Here is a 24962-nt window from a genome sequence, read left to right as displayed (position 1 = left end):
TGTGCAGACCTGTCACAGGACTGCAGTTCCTGGCCCTGGGGACAGAAGACAGTGGCTGCCCACAGGGGAGACGCACACCCAGGGCCCCTAGGACCTTCCCGGGCTCCCTGCAGCTGTTCCCCCTCGAGCTTTGCCCTGGATATCCAGCTCTCCAGACTTTCCCATCAGCAGCCAGACCAGCACAACAGAGACCAAAGCTCTGCCATTCCCAAGCTCGGTTCCCACCCAGGCCTCAAACCCGCACCTTGCGGGCTTCCCCACTCCTGCCCAAGTCGTCCCGGGAACCTGGGCACTCCGAATCCCCTTCTCCTTCCATCAGTGGTCACGACCACTCCCCACCCAGCTCAGTCCTTAAGTGGAATCTTCAAAACACTCTTCTCCTCCCACCCATTCAACTCTGTTTACTAAGGAGGTGCTGTGCAAAGCAGGAGGCCTGCCCTTGCTGGGCCTACAGTCCGCTGGCCTGGCGGGTGGCCTGGAGGGAGCAAGGGGCGGTGAGCAGGAAGGACTGGGGGAGGGGGCTGTGCCCACAGTGGCAGAACCGGGTCTTCAAACCTTGGGCCCACAGGCTGTGGGTTCAGCCATCTCCCCAATCCTCACTCACCTCCTGGAACCGGCAGAGCCTGGAAGTAAGGATCCGCCAGATGTGGGAACTGTCAGTGCTAGAAAAGCCAGGCAGCATGGAGGCCAACCCTGCACTTATTTTACAGAAAAGAGGAGTGAGGCAGGGAGGGGATGGTCTTTAGGGGCCAGAACCCAGCTCCCAGGTCTCCCCTCTGCCGGGAGCCTTTTCTGCCGCTGACAAGCCCCTGACCCTGCAAGATGAGTGACTGGAAATGCGGAAGCACGCAAAGGGGTCCTCCGTGACAACAACTCCCCTCCCCTCCCTCCCTTCCCTGGCTCAGGGATTCCTCCCTCACCCCCTCCAAATGCCAACAGGGTGGGCCCTGCTCCTGCATCCAGTTCAGGATGCATTTGCCTTCCCCAGGGGTCATGGAGGCTCAGGAACCTGGCATTGGACCCTGACCAGCAGGTCACACCCAGAACCAGAGAGCAGGAGGTCATGACACTGCCCACCCTTTCTCCACCTGACAGATGGGGCCAGCAAGGGCCAGGACCCTCCGCACAGCCCAGCTCCCTGTTCTCCTGGTCCTATTCGGGGCCGCTTTCTAGAAGCCTTCGATTAAACCAATTCGGTTTCCAAACTAATGACAAAGCCCTGTCTCTTAACAGTCTGGCTTAGCATTGCCAGATAAAACACAGGGTGCCCAGTTAAATTTGAATTTCAGACAAAGGACAAAATTTGTTTTTGGTGTAAGTTTGTCTCAATTTCAGATACACGACAAATAATTTTTAGTTTAAGTAAGTGTGTCCCATGCAATTTGGGACATACAGTGCTTATTTTACGTCTTTTTATTGTGAATCATACTTAATTGCTAAATCCAGCAGCCTAGCCTTGTTCCTTCATTGCTCCTAGGTGGCCCTACCCCTGGGAGGGGCAGGCATGCGGTGCCCCCACTAAGCCCCCAGAAGGCCTGCCTCCCAGCTCCCCTAACTCCTTCTGCACCTGGATGCAGGGTCCCTTCCCCATAATCCCAATTCAGGGACCATCCTCATCCTGTTGGAGGCTGACCCTGGGGCAGGGGAGGGGGCGTTTCCCAGGGATTCCCCCAACTCCTGGCCACCCTCCAAATCCCTAGAGAGCAAACTTAAAGGCAGAGTGGGCCAAGAGTTTGGTGGGGGTCCAAGATCTAAAGCTGTTCCCTCAGGCTGGAAGCCACCCAGGGAGGTTGGGGTAGGGAAGCAGAGGAGGTCTCCCAGCAGGGAGGAGGTGGGGAGAGAAGCCAGAGGGGAAAGAGAGGCAGGGGGAGGGGAGAAGAGAGGAGGGTAGGGCCCCTGAGCCGGGGAGGAGGGAAAGGGGCGGGTCCCCAGTCTGGGAGGGGTGCTGCTGCCACAGGCGCATGCTCAGCTGTCCCTGCAATGCGGCGCCTTGTCCTCTGTTAACCCAGTTCCGTGGATTCTGCCGACCAGGCACTCATTATCCCCCTGAGCAGGGGTCGTTTTCTGGCTGTGGATTGTGCGGGAGCCACAAGAAAACTGCAGTACCTGCTGCAGTAGGAAAGCCCCGGAGGCAGCCCCCCCACACTCACTGCACAAAGGGGTCCCAGGCAGGCAGGCTTCTGGCTGAGGAAAGGGGGGGCGTGCAGGCTTCCCTGGGGTGCAATGCACACCCCAGCCCCAATGATCACAGAGACCTCAAGATGGTCCCTGTCCATCACGCCTTTGGGCAGGGAGTGTCCCCCCAAGACAGACAGAAGGGTCCCTGAGGAGACCAGGTGCCCCAGAAAGGGAGCTGGGGTGAGCTGCGCATGGGCCTGCAGGCAGGAAGAGGACAGTGGTGATACTGATCGCTCCATGGGGTGAGCCTCGGGCCTGGGAGGTGAGCCCCACTTGTGAGGTCAGCCCCACCTGGAAGCCCCACGCTGGCCCAACCCTCGGCCTGCCCCAGCTGGGTGAAATCTAGGGTCCTCCACATCCGGGCTCTGCTAACCACCAGCTAGGGGACCCTGTCCACCTCTCAGCTTCTTTGGGACTCAGCTTTCCCCCCATGTGAAAGGGGAGCCCACGCTCAGCTGAGAGGGTGGGAGGACGCGAGATAGCGTCGATGATGCCAGGCATGCAGGAGCTCCACCCTGAGCTGAAGGGCCATTCCAGGGCACGGACCCTGCACCAGGCTCTCCGCAGCATGGGCCACTAACCAGGGTCACCCCGCTGCACTGCTTCCTGAGTGCACTTCCCTCCACACAGGGCATCCAACAAGGCACAACAAAACTGTCCCCAAAAGAACAGCTGTTCAGTGTGGACAATGAGCAGCAGGGGCTGGGCAAGTGGGCGGGAGGTGGGGGCGGGGGGCAGATAACAACAAGACATGTTTTAAGACTTGTGTGCCTAATGATCTCTTTACCCCCAGTCAATTAATTTTCCTCTAACTGCTTTTGTTAGCAGTAGTTTAATAATCTCTCATTATTCAGTACATTCACCAACTTTGAATGTCTCACAATCCTCCATTTAATTAAGTATTAAATATTAAAAAATCAAACTGTTACAGCTTTGGCACCAGCTGGTGCAGTTCTGCAGTGTCCGCGTGGCCGAGTATTTCGGTAAGTGGGGGCCTGAGTGTTTCTGCAGTGGCGTCCTCCTTCCTGGAGCTGCATGCTACCAGCCGCTTCTCATCACCAGGAGCCTTGAAGGACCAAGGCCACCCTGCTCCGGCCTGGACATGAGCGGGTGTGGGGACACAGCACTCCTGGTGACTCTCAAGGAGTGAGTGAGGCCCCTCCACTGGCGCTAGACCCAAATCAGGGGTGAAATGCAGCCGGGGAGGCTGCTGGAGCCTCCCCAACAAGGCCCAAGGGCCCAGCATCCTTCTCCCCACCCAACCCTTGCTCTCTGGGTCCCCTCCCCATCCCCCACCTCCCTGAATAGCAGTGGGAAAGGCCATTTCGGGGAAGCCCCTGCCCCACCACGATGGGAAGGAGAGAGCCAGACACCCAGGCAGAGCCTGGGCCCAGCCCCTGGTTAGGAGGGGTGTTATGCTCTCCCACGTTTTCACAGGCTCTGGGCTGGAAGCCAGGAGGCCATCAGATGAACCAGCTGCATCTGCCCTCAAGGAGCACATGGTCAGTTGAGAAATAGCCAGGGGCGTCTGCCATGGGGCCTGGGGAGTTCCAGGCAGGGTGGCCGGCTGCCCGCAGGATGATCCAGGACAGCTTCATGGAGGAGGCGGCCCTGGGGCCTGCAGGCTGGGTGGGCCAGACGACACCAGAAAGCTACTAGGTATTCACGAGGGGTCGTCCGCAGCAGGAAGCAGAGGGTCTGGCCGGGAAGGGAGGTAGCAATGTGGAGAGGGATGGTCTCAGAGCTTTGCAACGTCCCTGTGAGGTAGATACTTTATAGCTGGGGAAACTGAGGTCTAGGATGACTGAGTAACCTGGCCATGGTCAGACAGCTGGGCAGTCAGGGTTGAAGCAGGACATTCACCTGGAGGTGCATGTCCCACAGTGAAGCTCTGGGGCTCCATCCAAGACCCCATCCCTCACCTCCCCCATTCCTCCTCAGCTAGGAAAGCCCAAAGGGCCTGGGAGGGTTGGGGAACCTCAGGTCCCCGCATGGGGGAGGCAGCCCAGGGCAGCAGAGGCCACAGGACAGAGCCCCCGGACTGAGATGGGTGGTGAGCGCAGGATTCTGCTTGCGGAAGAGGGCCAGGAGGAAGTGCCAAGCGTCCTTCCTCTACTGTCTCAGCAGACCGTCCAGTACTGTCACCACCCACTCCAAGAGGCAGGCTGGGGGCAGTAGAGGGGACACCAAGGCAACACCCACAGCATCTGGGCAAGGCCAGCTCTGTCTGGGTCATTTTCTGGAGCCCCAGATTTCAACTCCAAGGGGAGGAGTTTCCCTCAAAGCCGGGGTGGTGGGGCCAGCTCCCTCATCAAGAGTTCTGAGGCTCCACTGTGATCTACGCTGTGTGGCTACAGCAGGGCCCTCGGGGTGTGACCTGCACACCTCAGGGATGCTACCCAGGAGCAGGACTCAAGCACCAAGGACAGACAACCCAATTGTGCAGGGGCTGTGTGACCCAAAGGTTCAATTCTGAGGAAACCTCTGAATCATTAGAAACACAAACACAGGCTGCATATGAGATGGTATCAAGGAATTACTGCCCGTTTTTCAGAACGATAAAGCTCCTGTGGCTGTTTTTGGAACCCTTTTCTGCTAGGGATGCATGCTGAGATATTTATGCACTGAATGGTAAACATCCCAGGGTCTGGGGCCCAGATGGAACAAGACTGGCTAAGAATTGATAACTGTTGAAGCTGGGTTCATTCTATCGTTTTCTCTGTATTTGGCAGTGTTTGAAATTTTCCACCATAAAAAGTTAAATAGGAAAAAAATGCCCAAGAAAATGGCAGGGTGAGGCTGTGCAGCCCTGGGCGGAGGGCCTGTGTACAACTCGAGGCAAAGCAGAAAGGGGTCAGCCTGCCCTCTGGAGCCGCACACGGCTGGGTATCCCTGCCCCTGCCAAGAGAGGCATCCTGCGGGAAGGTTACAGCAGGGAGCTGGCTGCTGAGAATGCCAGGCAGCCCCCTGGCTGGCTACCCCTTCCTCCCACCACCCCACCCAGCTTGCATCGAATGAGGAAACAGGCTAGGCACGCAGCTTGAGAGGCACAAGCGCCTGGGAGCAAGGCCTGTGATGAGCCGCAGGGCGTTCATGGCAACACAGAGCAGCTCAGCTCTGCAGCCTGTGTGGTCAGCAGAGTCTCCAGGGCGCAGCCATCCTCTCACTCAGATTCCCACTACCCTAAATCCTTCTGACTCATAGAGCACTTTGAGAATATAAATAGGGGTTGTGAGGTTAATTTAGAGAAGCTATGCAATTCCACAAAAACATACTTGGGTGGTTTTCTGCTTGACCCTAACAAACTCCTACTCATCCTTCAATGCCCATGCAACACAACTTTTGGAGTGAACGAGCACAAGACAGGTCGCAGTGGCAGTGCAACTCTGCTTTTAGGACTGTCTCAGGACTGCCTCAGGACCCCTCGGGACTGCCTCTCCCAGGCCCCACCCAGCACACAGCGTCGTAGCTGCTGGTTTCAGGGTGTATCTGCTCATCTCCGTGTCCTCCGTGTAAACCTGTTAGATGAGTGAGGGTCTATGTCTAGGGTGTGTCTAAAGGGGTTCCTCTCTCCTCCTCCTGAGGTCTCGCATAATTGAGGAATGAGACAGAATGTGCAGAGGGGCCAGGAAGCCCTGGGTCTGACATGCCCCACGGTCCCTGGCCGAGGAGAAGCAGGCAGAGACACAGTGATCCCAAAGGAGAGGCTGGCAGCATGGTGCTGCCCTGCATGGGCCCACAGGTGTGGGCCTGGCATCCAGGAGGCAGGGAAGGCCCCACGGGACTCAATCTGTGGAGAGAGGGGCCATACTGCACACATTATGTCACCAGGCCACAAGGCACGAGGCGGTGCTACCTCACACGTATGACCCTGGGAAGTGCATGTCAGGGCTGCGGGTCTAGGTGGACAAGGCTTTGGAGGCCCCTGATAAGGAAGGGCCCAAGGTGGGTGGGGGTGCCTGCTGACCTTCATAGACAGATGGAAAAGCAGGAGGGAGACAGCCAGCTATGGATTCTGGTTTCCTAAGCTAATAAATTTGCACAGGCTTTTAAAACACCAGGTTGACCGGCAAGCAACATTTTTGCCAAACTGAATTCACTGACACGTGTCACGGAGCCTCTCCCAAGTGTGGGGTCTCAGTGGTTCTGCCAAAGTCGTCAGGAATTAGCTAGAGCCAGAAAAGTAGCAGCCTTCATCGAACAGAACATCACACAGCAGTGGGAAGGGATCCATCCCAGGGACACACCCCAGAACATCACCCGAGCACAAGACAGGTCACAGTGGCAGTGCAACTCCACTTTCAGGCTCAGACACAAGCAGGTGAAACGCCCATGTGGCAAAACAACAGAGAAACGAGGCAGGAATGAGCATAAAACCAGGAGAGGGATGAGGGGAAGGGGGTGCCTGGAAGGCTCCAACATGAGGTGTTTGAGGTTCCTGCTCTTCCTGGCTTAGGGACCCCACCTTTGTGCTGGGTGATACTCCCCCACCCCTCCAGAACATTTCACTCTAGTGCCTCCACCAGTGCCAGCCACAGAACGTCAGGGAACACAGAAGCCTCCTGGGCTCACCGAGCAGTGCACACAGCAAGCACGCGGGAGGCGCTGGCTTTAACATGACTGCTGTCATCGCGGGGTGGCCGTGGGACCTGAGCTGGGCCTGGCATCTCTTCAGGTCTCAGTTTCAAGCCTGCTAGAGAAAGGCTGCACTGGGCAGTGCCAGGACTCAGGGTCCAGCGGGGCCACTGGACACTTGTGGGTCTTCATCCATGATGGGGCAGCCACGGGACACATGAGCTGCTCCCTGGGGCCAGGAGGACAGCAGGCTGTGGCCCACACTCGATCATCCCCGTGCCTGGGCTCAAGCCAGCAGCAGTCCCTGGCAGACAAGGGCTGGGACAGGAGCAGGTCCCACTGCAGCCTAAAGGACCTCCCCACAGCCTGGTGTCAGGGAATGCTCCCAAGAAGGAGAAACACTGATGGCCTAATACACAGCAGTCGCTCAAACAACGCCGACACATCGCTCCACAAATGGCACAGGCCCGCCCCCACAGGTGGCTGGATCACTGTAAACTGCAGGCCACAGACAGTAGGCAGCTCTCCCACCAACCCAGAGGAGGCTCGTCTCTGCCCACATTAGGCCCTCAGCATCTGGCAGCCTGGCCAGATGGGTCAGGGCCTCTCCAGCTCCCAATTAGCTCAGATTTGTGCCTGGATGCTAATCAAGGCTGCTGGCGGTGCCCTGGGAGGGGAGGGGCTGAGAGCAGCAGACAGGGGCTTCGCTTGGTTCCCTCTACCAGGGCATCATCCGGCCAGCCCCTCCTCCATGGAACCCCACCGTACGGGGCAGTGACATGGGGCTGCCACCTCAGTGAGGCAGCCCACCCATCCCGCACCCACCTCCACAGCCCCACCTGGCGCTCTGGCACACCCCACCTTGGGGCTCCAGCAGGACCCCTGCCATAGTCCCTCCCCACCGCCTCCTCAGATCTGTGCTCCAACCACAGCAGCTGCCCCAGGAGGCCTCTGCCCATCACCATCAGATTTGCTGTGTGCTGACTCTGGGTTTTGTTTGTCCTCGACCCGCCCCACAGGACAAGGACAGCACAAGGGCAGTGAGACCCCGCGAGGGCAGGGAGACCCCACAAGGGCAGGGAGACCCCACGAGGGCAGGAGCCTGTCCGCTCCATCACCGCCTGCAGCGCCCAGAGCTGACCATCGCCAGCAGGGCTCAGGAGGCCCGTGATGGGGCATATCCACATGCTGAGGGCCACTTGGGGCCAGCACCACTCGAGGCCCTTCCTCGCACACACCCTGCACGTCCGAGAAGCCCTTCCAGGACAGGTGGGAGTGCCCTGCCACTGTGTAGAAGACTTGGGCTCTGTTAGTTAAGAAACTGCCGGGTCACCTCCCAGTTGGCCACGATGCCAGGACTCTGCTGTCAGAAGGCAGACGGCCAACCGCAGCACTGCCCGGTCACCCAAAACTTTGTCACTGAGCTCTCATCTGGCCCATGGCTCTCAGGGCAGATGACACCACCCAACCACCATGGCGGCCTGGCCACCTTGTACCTCTCCTCCTCCAGCTCTTGGGGCAGAGACCCCAATACACTTGGGAAGGGGAGGTGAAAGGGGGTCCTGAGAACAACCTAACACCTAACCAGAGCACAAAGGTGCATCCAGAGGTCTGAGAGTCCCTCGGCACCCCCACCAGCCCGGGCCCCACCAGGCCAGAGGCGCCCTCAAGTCCCCAACACTCCTGTGCCTCCCTCTGCCAGAGCCTCCACTCCAGGAACCCCACTGCATCTGTGTGTGGAGCCACAGGCCAGGTGGGCCAAGTGCTGGCCAAGACTGGGAGGGGCCTGCTGCCCAGTCCACAGGGCACGGCCTCCAAAGCCCCTGCCCCAGCCTGACAGCAGCTGTGCAGGACACTCCCCATGCCCTACCTCTGGCTGAGAGCTTCTTGGTGTTGATGATCTTGGCTGCATACTCATGGCCGGTGCAGAGCTTGACACAGCGTCGGACCACAGAGAAAGCCCCCCTGGGGAGGAAAATGGGGGAGCGAGAGACAGAGACAGAGACAGACAAGGAGAAAGAGAGAGAGCCGATTAATCTCCCCATAAACACTCCCCATTAAGCATTCAGCCACCGGCCCGGCCTCGGGCAGATGGCTGTGAGTCAGAAACTGTGAGGAAGTGGGTGCCCCTCACAAGCCACTCTCAGCTGGCCCCACTCAACACCAGCAGAACAGAGGCTGGCTTCCCGACGGCTAGCAGAGCCCTGGCAGATGGCACGCCCTGGGGGGCTGTGCAGAGGAGGAGGATCAGTCAGGCCCTCCGGAGGGCGGCGGAGGGACCCCGTTCAGCTCCTGTGTGACCTACAGGCCTGTATCCTTGTGGGTCGGCTGGACCAAGAGTCCACGTCCACAGGCCTCTCAGCAGGCATCCTCGGGGGCTCTGTACCATGTCCATGAGGCCCTGCTGAGTCTTCCCCAGAGGCAAATGAAGCTGGCCTTGTCTAGAAGGCCCAGCTCCAGAGGGCAGTTATGTTGGGATTTGTGTGGTCAGACACGGGGACTCATGGAAGGTTTTGTAGGGAGAGAGAAACATCACATCATTAAACTGCAAAGCTGAAGGAGAGGGTCCTGAGAGCCTCCACTGTCCAGGTGTCATCACAGAGGCCACGGAGGCCCAGCGTAGGGACGAAGGGACATTCACAAACTGACAGCCTGGGGGTAGGGAGAGGGAAGGAGGGACGGGGGACAGAGGGAGCTGACCAGCATCAACCACGGTCCAGAGCCCAAGAGACACAAGGAAGGAATCAGGTTAAGGCTGCTGAGGCCATCGAGAAGAGGCCATGAACGTACCCCACAAAGTCTGGCCTGCGGAGGAGCTCCTGCTCCGGCTTCAGGGCGCCCTGAGGGAGTCAGTGCCACCCAATGGGAGCCACAGAGTCTATGAGGCAGGAGGGGAAGGGGCCGGTGCCCACCAGGAGGCCCCGCAGAATCTGACTAGTCACCACGGTTGATTTAATTTGATTTCAGATCATTTTCTAAGAACAGCACACGTGAGGCAAGGGGCCTGGTCAAGAAATGTCACATGAAGGGTCTGAGTCCAGACAAAAGGGCCAGAGGATGCTCTCAGGCTGGGGCTGGGAGAAAGGGGGGCTTGGACGAAGCCCACCACCAGGTAGGCACCCACCCGTGCAAACCCGAGCACGCACGGCCCTCCTGTGTCTGCACCTGCCAAGTGCCCAGCCTCCCCCTTAGAGGAACAGCCTCTCCTCCCAGAAAGCTTCCTCGGCCTGGACAGCCTGAGAAACCCACATGGGAGTCCAGGCCAAGGGCTCTGCATGGTAGAAGAGGAGCGTCTTACATACGAACACCGTTTTATCTACAGTCCTTTGTGGAGACAAATCTTTGTAAAAGAGTACTGTTCAATTCCTTGGAAAGATAAATAATTACACTAAATCTAACTGAACATTTTCTTAACGACTCAGGTCTCAGGAGCAGTCATTGTGCTTGGGCGGCCGCTGAGCTGCGTCTTCGCTTTTTAAAGTCAACCCGTGAACAGGGACAGAGGCTGCCTCAGGAGATGTGGGGGGAGATGCGGCGCGGGGGAGGCGCGGCGGAGGGGGCGGGGCGTGGTGGGGGAAGCGGTGTGGGGGCGCGGCAGGGGGGGCGTGGCGAGGTGCTCACTGTTCACTCCTCATTCTCTTGCTCTGCTTGATTTTTTCACCATGTGCATCGGTTACGTTCTCAAAATGTTTTTAAAGAAAAATATAAAGAAAGGATTATTATTTTTAACATATGACATTAACTTGGGAGACTGAGGTGAGGGCAAAGACCATGGGCTTTTTGCCTGGTCTGGCTTCAATCCTGGTTAGATGGGGTGACACAGCTCTCTGAGCCCCAGTTTCCCCATTCATATGACTGAGCAGAAGGGCCTTCCGGGGCCACTGTGTGGCTGTTTGCCGGACTTCTTGCTCAGAAGAGGTGAGAGCTTCCTGAAACGAGTCCTGAGCTACCATCTGTCGCGCTCTGACCCCTAGAGGGCTCAGCGGCCGCAGGACTGACCTGGCAGGCCTCCACTGAGTGTTCTGGACCAGGCCCTGAAGGGAGCAGGGAGTCTGGGCCTCCCTGCACCAGGACCCGACCACACACTGCAGGGCTGACCCTCAGTGGGAAGTTCAACAGACTGCACATCTATGCCAAGCTGATGATGCCTGTATGGCACCGCTGTGGTGAGCCCATCCCTGGAGCAGGGAGGAGACCCAAGCGCAGCTTCCCACCAGCACAGCAGGCTCCCAGCTGCTGGCCAGACTCGGACAGGTACAGGAGCAGAGGGCAGCAAGCCACAGCTGCTCCCCAGCACACGACATCCATGCACCATATCACCAAGAGCCTGACCGCAGGTGGGTGGGTCAAGGGCTTCCTCCAGTTGATCCCTCTCCCTTCCCTGGGTCAGGCAGCTCCTTTGTCCTCTGCAGAAGGCTCCAGAGCCGCCCCTGCACCATCAGCCTGGGTCGGAACAGTCAGCAATCGGGGAAGGCGGGGGCAGGGAACACAGGTAAGACTGCCAGAGCCAGGGGGCCAAGGCCAGGCAGCATCACTGAGGAAGGAGGAAGGCACGGCTGGGGGCCTCGGGATGAGTGTGGGGTGGGAGCACCAGGCTGCACAGCTGTAGTGACATAGGAGGTGGCAGGCACAGTGCCAGACACCCAGCAGACACTCAGCAGGAAGGGCCCAGGGGTGAAGAAGGCCCTGCTCTTGGACACAGGCCTGCAGGTGGGGTGGAGGGCACCCTCAAGAAGAGAGGACAGGGTCCCCTTTCCCAGCAACTCGGATGCCCCCAGAGGGAGAAAGTGGCCAGCCAGGGGAAGGCACAGGAGGGCTGGCTCCCAAAGACACCACTGCTCCCTGCGCCCCGCTCCTGGCCTCTGCCTCTCTCACACCTTCTGTCCCTCGCTGTAGCCCCAAATCTCTGAGTCCCAATGTCATCACTGCCCCCAATCTCTCCCTCTCCTCTCTCCTCTGAGGGACTTAAGGAATGTATCCTTAAGTCTCCCACCCCAGTTATTTGCCTGCTTTACTCACCACTTCCCCTAAAGAGCACCCTGAAAGGGGCTCCTCCCCATAATGGCTGTCCACCCGCACCCATCCTGCCATCTCCCCAGGGACTTGGGCTGGCAGCTGCAGACCTACCTCTGCCTCCTCCCCTTCCTGGTGGTTCTGCCACTTGCCAGACGGCAATCTGTCATGGGAAGCCCGCTTGGAAGTGTCAGCCCTCTTGAGAAGTGGCCACAAACACGTTTAGCATGAGCCATGCAGGCCATGGCCAGGGCCCCAACATCTCTGACTTCTCCAAGAGCAAAGAAGCCAGCACCATCACCATCCTCCCTTGCGACTCAGTGCTTGCCCGCCAGAGTTTATAAACATTGAGAGACAACACTGACAAACAGCCTGGATCTGTATCATAAGCCTGTCCCTGCTGCCAAGGGCAAACTCCTATGCGTCCTTCAAGATCCAATGCAAACAGCTCCCCGCTTTCCCAGCTCACACAGAAAGTCAGCTTGGTCTTTAGCTATTGCACCTCCCACGTTCCTTAGGTTAGTTTACTTAATTATCTACCTGTTCACTTTTGCCACTCCCCCTTCCAGTGGCTCTCTATGGGCAGAGTGCCCTATACTCTGGACCTAGGTGTCAGGCACAGTGCCTGGGCTGTGATATAGGAGCAAGAACTGACCTACAAGCAACACAGTGGGCTGTGGAGCATGGGCCTCAGGGCTTGTCCAGCCCAGCAGTATAGGAAGACTGGCCCCTAGAGTGTCCCAGCAGGAGGGGAGAACCACCAAGACTTCCAGGGCCTGTGGGTAGATGGGTCTGTGCTACACTGAGGCCACAAGGCCCTGGTCAGAGCCAGGGGGTACCCCAAGTAAACAAGTCCTGGGGCTTAGGCTCCCCATCTCCCCACCAGTGCACAGAGAGGCTTGAAGCCCCGTCTTCTTATCCAGAAGCACAGGCAGGCCTAGCAGGTGGCAGCATGGTCCTTGGGCTCAGCAAAGAACGCCTTGGATGGGACTGCAGGTGCACAGACTGATCACACGCCTGCCCCTGGGGTGTGGCCCACCCCAGGCAGCTGCAAGGGCACAGCAGGTTGGGGCAAACGCAGGAAAAAGCTGGAAGAGGTGCTCCTATGGGATCCCAGGTCGATGTTCCTGTGGGCTGCGAACTGCATCTGAACATCAAGGTTGCCTGCACGATGGCCTGCATGGGATGAATGCTACTGAGCCGGGCTGAAAGCGATTTTGAATAACCTGTTCAGATCATGAGGCCCCCAGGCACCAAGCATATCATGGGGCTTTTAAAATCAAATAAAGCTAATTAAAACAAGAAAATACTCTTTGAGTCCTTGCTTTGTGGAAGGCTCTGAACACTGTCTCATTTACAGTGGGATCAACAGTACCAGGGAAACTTGTCCTGAGAGAGAAGGGGAAGAATTAATTCTGGGTGGGAATGGAGCCCCGGAACTACATAGCCTGTTTCTATGACTGCACCTGCTCGGGCACCTCCTTCATTGCAGGGGGGCTCAGCCTCCTCGCGCGATAATGGGGTGAAGGCCACCTGTGAGCAGAGGTGCTGAGTGTAGCTCCCCTGACTGCGGCCACCCGGGGCAGTCGGTGTTTCACAGGCATCCTGTGGGCTCCCAGAGCTTCACAGGCAGAGGCGGCAGGAAGCGTCATTGTCTGCAGGATGCCCCACCCGCCTCTGTCTCCTCCTCACATCCAGTCTATGGCTCCTCTGGCTCCACAACAGACTGCTGGTCCAGGCCCTGGCTTTCCCAGCTCTGAGCTGCTCCCCCACCCTCGTGCCTGCCTCTTCCCTCCAGTCCCCACTTGCAACCGGCCACCTGCTGCTGACTATCTGTGGCTCCCACCAACCCCCACGGAGCTCCCCACTGCAAGTGGCTCTGTGGCCTGCCCTGCTCTCCACTAGGTCATGCTGGTCGCACTGCGGCCCTCCCCAGCTGCCCACACCACTCCCCAGAGAGCTGGGAGGAGGTGTGTCCCTGAGCAGCATGGCTGGAGTTTGTGGGAGGGCCCAGAGAGCAGGAAGGAAATTTCGCCTTGCCCCCAGCAGGACCACACAACAGCCCTTCTAGGGCCCTCTCATGCCTCACCTTCACTGGTGAAGACTGAAGGTTACTATGATTACCGGTTCTCGGGGTGCCAGTTAAGACACTTGGTAATGACACCAGGGAGGGAAGGTCAGACCCTGCATCCCCACAGCCTATCCCGTGTGGTCACGCAAACCTTGCTCAGGTGCTCTCCCCAGGGCTCAGGTGCCCTCCCCAGCCGCCTCACAAGGGCTGGTGACTTCCATCAGTAAGAGGGCAGTGATTGTCCCCTTACGCAGAATGAGGTGACACAGGTACCAGCCACAACACAGTATCCGGCATCCAGAAAGAGCTGGCAGTGTGATTCTGCTCCCAAGATGGCATAGGCAGGGACCCAGGTGCCCGGGGCTGCTTCGTGCATGTGATCCCCATGACAGGCTGCTGAGCTCCCGCAGGGCAGCGCTGGGCCACGCAGGATCAAAGTGGCCTCTGCGGCAGCCCACTCAACGCTTGGATTCCATTCCCTTAGTGGAAATTTCGGAGGCAGCAGCTTCTCTCCCTGTTCCTCTCTGTGCCTCCTGCAGCCCATGTCCACACCATCCAGTTTCCTCCCCAAGTGCTGGGGCCTGTGCCACCTGAGCCAGGGCTGCCTGCATCAGCCCCGATGATCAGCCCATCAACTGAGCCTCGCCGGTCGGTTGCAGTTCACAGGCGTGCGCACACACACGCACACACACACGTGCACTCTCCTCACTCAGACGTTGCAGAATGGGCTGGAAACACCCCCTCGGATTCCCAACAACAGTGACAGCCCAGGGCCATGGGACCCCTTCAATCTACAGCAAGGCCACACGCGATTCCAGGAAGTTCTTAAATTTTAGAATTTTAGAAAGAAGCTGAGGAGCCTTGAGTAAAAGCAAAAGATCCAAGCCTGGCTGACCTGTTTTGTAAATCTAAATTTCCCATCCAGGTTTTGCGTGTGATGCTCCCCACGCGGGCCAGGCGCTGTCTCCCCAGTAGCAAGCACAGCCCCCTCCCCCCACAGGTCCCCCAGAGCAGGTCTTTCTGGAAGAGTCTGGGTCGGCCACAGAAGCACTCTCAGGCCGACAGCTTTATTTCCTGCTGTAAATTAATAAATGGTTGTTCTGAAACCAGCCTCAGGCCACCTACGTCCTTTCTTGCCTGGCTGGCCCCAGGTGGGCTCCATGAGGAGGCCTGGGCTAGGGGCTGGGGACACTCCAGCAGGCACAAGTCCGCTGACCTTATGCGGACCTTTGTGTTTTTCTTGTGTGGGTGAAACTAAACCAAACTGGTATTTATTTGTGTGTTGCTTAAAAACACAGTTCCTACCTTTGATTAAAATGAGCTTTTGGGGGTGCCAGAGGGGGAGGTCCTTTTATATTGTAATCTTGACCTAAGCAGTTTGGTGGAAACAGTAACTTTTATATGAACAGAGTGCTGAGGTTGTTGCGGGTTTTTTCTTTTGTGTATTTTTCTGCTTATGATAATACAAAAACATAACTCACGTTCACAGTAGATGGAATGTATGTTTGTATTATTGTTACGTTTACAATGTTTGCTATGGAGTAAACAAGAGGGTCTACAGAATGCGCTGACGTTGCCTCCATAACCCACAACACCGTCAGTAGGGCCTATCAATGTTTGTATGTTTGCAAGTGTGCAGCTCTGCACCATGAGGAGGTGTCTTCTTACACAATTAGGGGGCTGTTGTTGCCACTTTCCACTTTCTCCTCTCACTATGTCCCACCGCGCTGTTAATGAAGCCTCAGCAGTGTGATCTGACAGCTGCATACTTCTTTGCTCATGGATACTGTCCTGTGGATGCCTGCATGGTATTTACTCCTCCCCAGCCTCTCTGGCCCTGGGGTTCCGGCAAGGAGGGAGAATGTTTGGGCTCCTGAGGAGTTTTGGACAAGCAGGTGCCCAGCCAGGCAGGAGCTGGAGTCCCCAGGCCCAGAGTAACATCCCACAGGGAGGTGGGTGGCCGTCCTACACCCCACTGGCAAGACGTCCCCCAGGCAGGTGCAAGCCGAGCTCCCAGGGCTGTGTCATCCACTCCTGCTCAGGGCCCAGGCATCCTGGGTTCTAAAAACTAGATCCGAGGTGACCCTACTGGAGACAAGCAGCTGAACACACTCACTTCTGCTTGTGAGCACCCAAACTCGCTGTGGCCTGAGCTGGTATCCAAGCATGTGCCTTATCAGCATGGGAGTTCCTGTTTTGTGTTTGACTTTTGTATTTAACATCACTTCACACACGAGTCCCACATTTTGACCAAGACCATATACTCACTTATAGGAAAGAACATTCCCTCAAGTTGACGCACCACTGATAGCTGGGTGCTTCCTCAATTAGCAAGCGTTTAGGAGGTCTCCAACTTCCCTTCTCAAAAATGGCCTGCCATGACTGTTTCAGTTATTTCAGTAGCGTTCACTTCCAAAGGCACAATTCACGTCAGCAGCAATGGAAAACCATTCTTCCAAACTTGGAATCTGGGTGGCTCATACAGCCCCAGAGAGAGTTCCCAAAGCTCTTTCCTGCTTTGGCCCGAGGGCTCCCCAACCCCAGCTTCAGAGCTCAACGAGAGCTAAAGTCCTAACTTATCCATGCTTTATGAGTCTGCTCAGGCTGCTGCAACAAAGTACCACCAATAAAGCGGTTTAAACAACAGATATTTATTTTCTTACAGTTCTGGTGGCCAGAAGGCAGAGATTAGGGCTGGTTCCTTCCTAGGGCTGGGAGGGAGAATCTGTTCCATATCTCTCTCCTGGATTCTGGTGCTGCCTGCAATCCTTGGTGCTAGTTGGCTTCTAGATGCATCACCCCAATCTCTGCCTTCACAGTTACATGGTATTCTCTCTGCGTGTGTCTCTGTGTCCAAGAACACCCGTTTTATAAGAACGCCAGTCATATTTCCAATATGACCTCATCCTAACTTGACTAATTACATCTGCTACTATCCTATTTCCAAATACAGTCACATTTTGAGGACTGGGCTTCCACATACATGAATTCTGGGGGATGCAGTTCAGCCCAGGATGCATGCTGAGTCCAGGTCTGCCTCGTGGAATCTGCCACTGTGTGCAGCTGCAGCAGGCAAACACTTCCCAAATCACACTCCTCAAACATAAGCTTCATAGGACGTTAACAGATGCTAGGTGCAAAGGGGTTCTGTGAGAAAAGAAGTTTGGGAACCAGTAGGTTGGACAGTGTTTCTGTCCTTCCTTTCTTTAACTGCAGGACTTCTCAGGGCCTTGAACGGGATCATCTGTATTGTGAATCTCCAAGAAGGGAGTATGAGGTGCATCCTTTTCTTAACCTATTTGACCATAGAAATCTTTATTCAAAAAGGCTCTGGAGGGCCAGGAGTGGAAGGAGAAGGGACTTCTATTCTTAGGACTCAACACTGGCCCCTTTCTGAAACCCTGTGTGATCTACTGAAGCCACAAGAGATGCTTCTGATGAAATGAACCCATTAACAAAGAAACACATGGTAAGAGCCAGGCAGAAACCTCTCTTGTCCATTCACCTGATGTCCACAAGCTCATCCAAGGATACACCCAAACTTGACGGCTCCACCCCACAGCAGCAGCCACTGCCCTGGGGTCTTTGTGGGTGCATCTCAGAATGAGAAAACCCCAGCAGAGCACCCTCTGCTCTCTGCCCCTCTCAGCAGAGTGGTGTGACTGTCCCCCTCGGCCTCCTGGGGACCACATGCCCCTCCCATTAGAGCCCCTCTCCCAGGGGCAGGTTCCTTCCCACCCACCCGTGCAGGAAGCCACTCGCTTCAGTGCATCAAAGCCTCAAACCTGCCAGGTCCCCGGTCACCATTCTGCTAAATTTCCTCCCAGATACTGAGTGCCGGCTCACCCTCTGGTCAAGCCAGGAAAGTATATTCAGAGATACCATTTTCTTCACATTTTTGACAATGCTATGAGCAGAGCACAGGCCATTTCTTAACCAAATAAGCTCATGACAAAATCCCCCATATGCCCTGGTGAGGTTCACAGGTGAATGGTGATGCATGGGAGCGCTTCCACATTTTCACATGGGCTAACTTGGTCGTCGTCACTTCTAGACAGCCAGATCGAGTTTGTACAGGTTTTCCTCCCATATGTCGACAATCCTGTATAGCAGTGGTCCCCAGCCTTTTTGGCACCAGGGACTGGTTTTATGGAAGGCAATTTTTCCACAGACTGGGGCGAGGGCTAGGGGAAAATAGTTTGAATAGAACGAAACTGTTTCACCTAAGATCATCAGGCATTAGTTAGATTATTTTAAGGAGCACGCAACCTAGATCCCTCGCTTGCGCAGTTCACAATAGGGTTCGCGCTCCTATGAGAATCTGACACCTCAGCTGATCTGACAGGAGGCAGAGCTCGGGCTGTAATGCTGGCTTGCCCATGGCTCATCTCCTGCTGTGCAGCCCAGTTCCTAACAGTACTGATCCGTGGCCTGAGGGTTGAGGAACCCGGCTGTACAGGATAGGAGAACAGTGTGATTTTTGACTTGTTTCTGTGACACTGTTCAATTTCAGCCTCAGGGGCCTCACGTCTCACACTGCCCAGACCCACTGCCAGGAACTGCTACAGCTAGGACCCTCTGGGTCATGCTGGAGAGCTCAAGGCAAGAAAGCCAACGGCAGCAAGGCAGTGGGCAGCAATCTGGGGCCTGGTGGGGTCCGGCTGGCTCCCAAGTCTCCACACATCCTCAGGAAAGCTACTTCTCCCTCTTCCCGCCCAGCATCCCACACACTTGGCTGACCCCTCTCCAAGGAAGGAACCCCCCAGTCTCTGCCTCTCTTCTTGGGTCCTCCCTGCCCTCGCCAAAGTCCTCAACCCCAAGGGACCACATCAGATGCCCCTGTCTGTGTATCACAGGACCGACGGAAGGGGTGCAACAGGAGGCAGGACAAGGACACAGGCATCCTGGGATGCATGCTGCTGATGGGTGGCCTCAGAGGTGGCACACACAGGTAGCAAAAGGGCTATGGAACAGACAGTTGGTCCCCAGGCACTGATTGCTCCCTCTCTGTCCCAGTGACCAACCCAGAACAGGCATGCAGAAGGCACTGGGCAGTGCTTGCCCAGGGATGGTGGGAGCGCTGGGGCTTGGCTGCATGTGCCCTGTGATTGATTGGCAATGTCTGCACTGAGCACCAGACAGAGACTGCGGATGCACATCATGAGATCTCTATTTGTGATTTAGAAAGATCTATGAGTCAACAGGGTACCTCCTGGCCCTGGATCAGTCCCTCCTGATTTGTACAAGTCCCATCTCCTGGCCCTCTGCTCCTCATCTCCCCAAAGTGCACCCAGGCCAGCACCCTCACCACCTTGGTGCCCTGGCCATGGCTTGGCCATATATAGGCTGGTGTATGTTTGTATGGCAATTCTATGGGGGTGCTGGCCTCTCTAAGACCAAACAGGACCCTCCCAGGACACTAAAGCAGTGCACCCACCCCTCCCAACAAAAGGTCAGCTGGGTCCCAGGAAACAGCAGAGTCAGATACACATGGGGACTGACAGATGCTGATGGTGTATCCTTCCCAGCAGGCGCTGTACTTTCTGTCCCACCTGGGATGTGGAAAGTCAAGGGAAGACAATCAAGGCCCACAATTCTGGATTCAGAAAAGCCAAGGAGAGATTAGAAAGATGGGAGGTTTGAATCAGGAAGACCTGGGGTGAATTCTGGACTTATAACTTAGGGCTGGTCTGCAAAATGGATTTGATGATACATATTACACAGGGTTGATGTGTTAGAATAACAGGTGCCTACCTCAAATCACACTGAAAAATAACTTCTGGGTAGATTTTTAAAAAATACCTAAAATGTGAAAAAAAAATTTTAAATTAAAAAATTTAAAAAGCAAAGCTAAAAACATTGGTCTAGCATGTGAGAAGCTTGGAAGTCATCACTCCTGTCCTTACAGACAAAAAGCTAAACAAACTGAAAATCAACAACTCTTCTTAGATCCGTCAGAGAACTGAGGTTGCAGGAAAACTGCTGCCTCCAAAATTGGCAGATAGAGAGAATTACAACTTACCATCACTTCTCAGCCTTTGGTTAAAATCAAGTGTGCAGAATCACAACTTACCAGAGCAGAAACCTCCATGGAACCAGTGCTGGGGTGGGAAAACCTAAACTGTAATTGCCAAATTGCCAGATGCTCAGTGTGGACAAGTCTGAGAATTAAGAATTCCAGGGTGCCTAGCCTTAGCAGCGTGCACCCACACTTTTGTAAGTTCTACCTCCAGGAGCCCTACCAGGTTCTCACAGCGAAGACTGGAGGAAAACTCCCCAGGGCTTCCGGCAGGGGGAGGAGAAAAATATTCATTTTGAAATACGCCAGAGCGTTCTGTTCTTCTTAACAAAGCCTGCCCTCAGGAGAAATTATCTTACTACAGCCCAACCTACTGGGGCTTTATCAGAGCCAAACCTATCTTGGGGAAGGGAAATACCCAACCCCAGCCCCCTCCAGCCATCCTGTAGTACATAAGCGGGTGGAAGGGAGAGACTGAGAAGCACGTGTGAAGGTCACAGCACAGGGGCAGGCACAGGCTCGCTAAAATACTGAGGCCTAATTATAGGAGTACAGAATGCTTCCTCTCCCTCAACATCCTGCTGTCACATTACTGAAGTCCTGTTCACCACATCGCTTTTACCCAGTACATCATGTCCAGCTTTCAATAAAAAACTACAAGGCATATAAAAAGACAGAAAAAAATAGTCTGAAGATACACAGCATGCACCAGAACCAGACTCAGATATGGCAAAGCTTTTGGGAACTATCAAACTGGAAATTTAAAACAACTGTAATTCCCACGCTAAAGGCTCTAATGGGAGAAGTGGACAACATACAAGAACAGGTGGGTGATGTAAGTAAAGAGATGGAAGTTAAAATGCTATAAATCAAAAATGCTGTCACAGAAATAAAGAATGTCTTTGATGCAGACTAGACAGAGCTAAAGAACCAACCAGTGAGTTTGAAAACATATCAATAGGAACTTCTAAAACTAAAATGCAAAGACAAAAAAGAATGAAAAAGACAAAACAAAATAATCCAAGAACTATGGAAAAATTACAAAAGATATAAACACATGTAATGGAAATATCAGAAGGAGAAGAAAGGGGAAAAGCAGAAGAAATATTTGAAGTAACGTTGACTGAGACTTTCCAAAATTGAAGCCAGGCACCAAACCACAAATCCAGGATGCTCAGAGAATTCCAAGCAGAAGAAATACCCCAAAGTGTATATTGGGTCATATCACATTCAAACCGCAGAAAATCAAATAGAAAATCTTGAAATAACCCAGAAGCAAAAAACACCTCACCTGTCAAGGGGCAAAGAAGCATTATATCAGACTTCTCAAGCTCACAAGAAGAGAGTGGAGTAAAATATCTAAAGTGTTGAAAGAAATGAACCACCGACCTAGAATTCTGTATCCAGGGAAATTATCCATCAAAAATAAAGGAGAAACAAAGATGTTCTCAAACAAAAATTGAGGCAATTGGTCACCAGTATACCTGCCTTGTAAGAAATGTTACAAGAAATTATTCAGAAAGAAGGAAAATGACATAGCTCAGAAACGTAGATCTACATAAAAAAAGGAAGAGACTTAGAGAAGAAATAAGTGAAGGTAATATGAAATCTTTTTTCCAATTATTCATTGATCTAATAGATAACAATTTGTTCAAAATAATGATACCAACAGTGTTTTGGGTAATTATCACTTATGGATAAGTGAAAGAAAGCAACATTATCAGGGATAGGAGAGAGGAATTAGAAATACTCCGCTATAACCTATAAGGTATTTGCATTACTTCACTACCTGTGAAATGGTGTAGCGTTATTTGAGAGTGGACTTGGGTTAGTTATAAACGTATATAGGTATATGGCAAACTCTAGGACAACCACAGAAGAGAAAGAGAAAGAGAGAGAAAAGAAGAGGAAGAGGAGGAGGAATGCTAAGAGAAGCAAGAGAGGAGAGAAAATGGAATTATATAAAATGCTCAATTAAACCACAGAAAGCATAAAAAGAGTGGAAGACAAAAAAAGAAACAAAATAGGGAAAAATAAAAAACAGAAACAAATATGGTAGCTATCAATCCAACTATATCAACAATCATTTTAAATATCAATGGGTCTATATACACAAATTAAAAGACAGAGATTGTCTTATTGGATCAAAAAACAAGACCAAACTATATGTCATCTACAAGAAACCTATTTAAATATGAAGACACAAATAAGTGAAGAGTAAAGGCATGGATACTACTCAAAGTTATCTACAGATTCATGTGAAATCCCTATCAAAATTCCAATGGCTTTTTTGCAGGGAAAAAAACCCATCTTAAAATTGATATGGAATCTCCAGGGACAAAAAATGGTCAAAATAATCTTGAAAAAGAAAAACAAAGTTGGGGGACTCACATTTCCTGATTTCAAAACTTAATATAAAACTGGCTGGATGCAGTGCCTCACGCCTGTAATCCCAGCACTTTGGGAGGCCAGGGAGTGTGGGTCACTTGAGGTCAGGAGTTCAAGACCAGCCTGGCCAACATGGCCAAACCCTGTCTCTATTAAAAATACAAAAATTAGCCAGGCATGGTGGTGCACACCTGTAATTCCAGCTACTCAGGAGGCTGAGGCAGGAGAATCACTTGAACCCAGAAGGTGGAGGTTGCAGTGTGCTGAGATCATGCCACTGCACTCCAGCCGGGGTGACAGAGTGAGACTCCATCTCAAAAACAAAACAAAACAAAAAACCCAACCTGAATACAAAACTATAATAATCAAAATGGTCTGACACCGGCATAAGGACAGACACAGAGACTAATGGAATAAAATAGAGTGCCCAGAAATAAATTCTCCCATATATTGATTTTCAACAAACGTTTCAAGGGTTATTCCATGGAGAAAGGACAGTCTTTTCAACAAGTGGTGCTGGGGAAACTGGGATACCCACATGCAAAACAATGAAGTTGGATCCTTATCTTACACAATATACAAACAATAACTCAAAATGAATCAAAGACCTAAATTTAAGGCTAAAATTATAAAACACTTAGAAGAAAACATAGGTGGAAATCTTCATAACATTGGATTTGGCAATGATTTCTTGGATATGACACCAAAAGTGCAGGCAACAAAAGAAAAAATTAATTGGACTTACCAAAATACAAAATTTTTGTGCATCAAAGGACACTATCAAGAGAGTGAAAAGACCACCCACGGAATTGGATAAACTATTTGCAATTCACCTATCTGATGATGGATAAATATAGGAGAACTACTAAACGTCAATAACAAAGAAACAAACAAGCCAATTCAAGAAATGAGCAAAGAACTTGAATAGATATTTCTCCAAAGAAGATATGCAAATGACAAACAAGAGATGTTGAAAATATGTTCAACATCACTAGCCATGAGAGAAATCAAATCAAAACCGTAATGAGATACCACTTCACATCCATTAAGATGACTATCATAAATTTTTTTTAATTAAAAAAAGCCTGAAAATAACAAGTGTTGGTGAGGGTGTAGAGGACTTGGAACCCTTGTGCATTGCTGGTGGGAATGTAAAATGTTGCAGCCACTGTGAAAACAGTTTGGCAGCTCCTCAGAAAGTTAAACATAGAATTACCATATGATCCAGCAATTCCACTCCAAGGTGGATCCAAAAAAAATGTAAAGCAGGGACTCAAACAGATACTTGTATACAATATTCATAGCAGCATTATTCACAATAGTCAAAAGTAGAAGCAACTCAAATGTCCATTGACAGAAGAATGGATAAATAAAGTGTGGTCTATATATACAATGAATATTATTCAGCCTTGAAAAGGAAGGAAATTATGTCTACAACATAGACATATCTTGAGGACATTATGCTAAGTGAAATAAGCCAGTCACAAAAGACACAAATACCACATGATTCCCCTTATATGGGATACCTAGAATAGACAAATTCGTAGAGAGAAAGTAGAACAGAGGTTGCTGGAGTGAGGAGAGAAGGAGAAGTCAGTTTTTAGTGGGTACAGCGTTTCAGTTGGGGAAGATGAAAAAATTTCGGACAATGATGGTGGTGATGGTAGCACAACAATGTGAACATACATAATGTTACTGAATTGTATCCTTAGAAATGGTTAAAATAGTAAAATTTTTATGTATATATGGCACAATTTAAAAATTAAAAATAAATAAAAAGAATAATTTTGATTAGCCAAATCAAAATACATATAAGTGAACTGTCTACATTAATTAGAGAAAACAATCGTTTTAGGATCAATAATATGCAATTGACCATTCTTTGTCCATTTCTGGACTCTACCATTTATTAATTGTGTGATCCTGAGAAAACTCCTCATCTGTAAATGGAGATGATAATAGTATTTCTTAGAGCTTTTGGAAAAGTCAAAAAACAATGCATAGTCTGGTGCATAGTAAAATGCTCAATAAATGTTAGCCATGATTATTTCTTTCAGGGATAAAGAATGGATTCTTTAACGGCAAATTATATGTTACGCATAATTTTGTTTTACCATAATTTTAAAAAGTAAATGGATGGAGAAAGATGTACCATGCTAACAATAATTAAAATAAAGCTGGAGTAACTATATGTATATATGTATGTATATGTGTATGTGTGTGTGTGTGTGTGTGTGTGTGTGTGTGTGTGTGTGTGTGTATGTAGTTGTTCAGACAGGGCCTCACTCTGTCACCCAGGCTGGAATGCAGTAGCACAATCATGGCTCACTGCAGCCTCTACCTTCCAGGCTCAGTCTCCCAAGTAGATGGGACTACAGGCATGTGCCACCATGGCTGGCTAATTTTTTTAATTTTTTGTAGAGATGGGGTCTTGCTATGCTCCCTAGGCTGGTCTCAAACTCCTAGATTCAAGCATTCCTCCCACTTCAGCCTCCTAAGGTGCTGGAATTACAGGTGTAAGCCACCAGGCCCAGCTACATATAGTAGAGACACGGTGTTGCTATGGTGCCCAAGCTGGTCTTGAACTCCTAGGCTCAAGTGATTCTCCCACCTGGGCCTCCTGAAGTGCTGTGATTACATGTGGGAGCCACTGCACCCACCCAGGAGTAACTATATTGATATCAGAAAAAAAAAACAGATTTTACAACCAGGGAAATT

General features: G+C 52.4%; 2 protein-coding genes across 13 annotated transcripts in view; one reads left to right on the top strand and one right to left on the bottom strand.

The window, feature by feature from the left end:
• The window catches only part of OGDH (oxoglutarate dehydrogenase), a 486510-nt gene that overhangs the window by 45733 nt on the left and 415815 nt on the right, over nucleotides 1–24962 (top strand). The window lies entirely within an intron of this gene.
• The window catches only part of CAMK2B (calcium/calmodulin dependent protein kinase II beta), a 106912-nt gene that overhangs the window by 56971 nt on the left and 24979 nt on the right, over nucleotides 1–24962 (bottom strand). For all 12 annotated transcript variants that reach the window (XM_032758200.2, XM_032758195.2, XM_032758193.2 and 9 more), the window contains exon 2: nucleotides 8624–8718. In XM_032758200.2, the coding sequence (XP_032614091.1) occupies nucleotides 8624–8718 (95 nt within the window). The remainder of the gene's footprint in view (nucleotides 1–8623; nucleotides 8719–24962) is intronic.

Source organism: Hylobates moloch, unplaced genomic scaffold (assembly GCF_009828535.3).
Source record: "Hylobates moloch isolate HMO894 unplaced genomic scaffold, HMol_V3 SCAFFOLD_1, whole genome shotgun sequence".
NCBI lineage: Eukaryota > Metazoa > Chordata > Mammalia > Primates > Hylobatidae > Hylobates > Hylobates moloch.
Note: the sequence above shows the minus strand (reverse complement) of the source record. Positions and strands in the feature narration are given on the sequence as shown.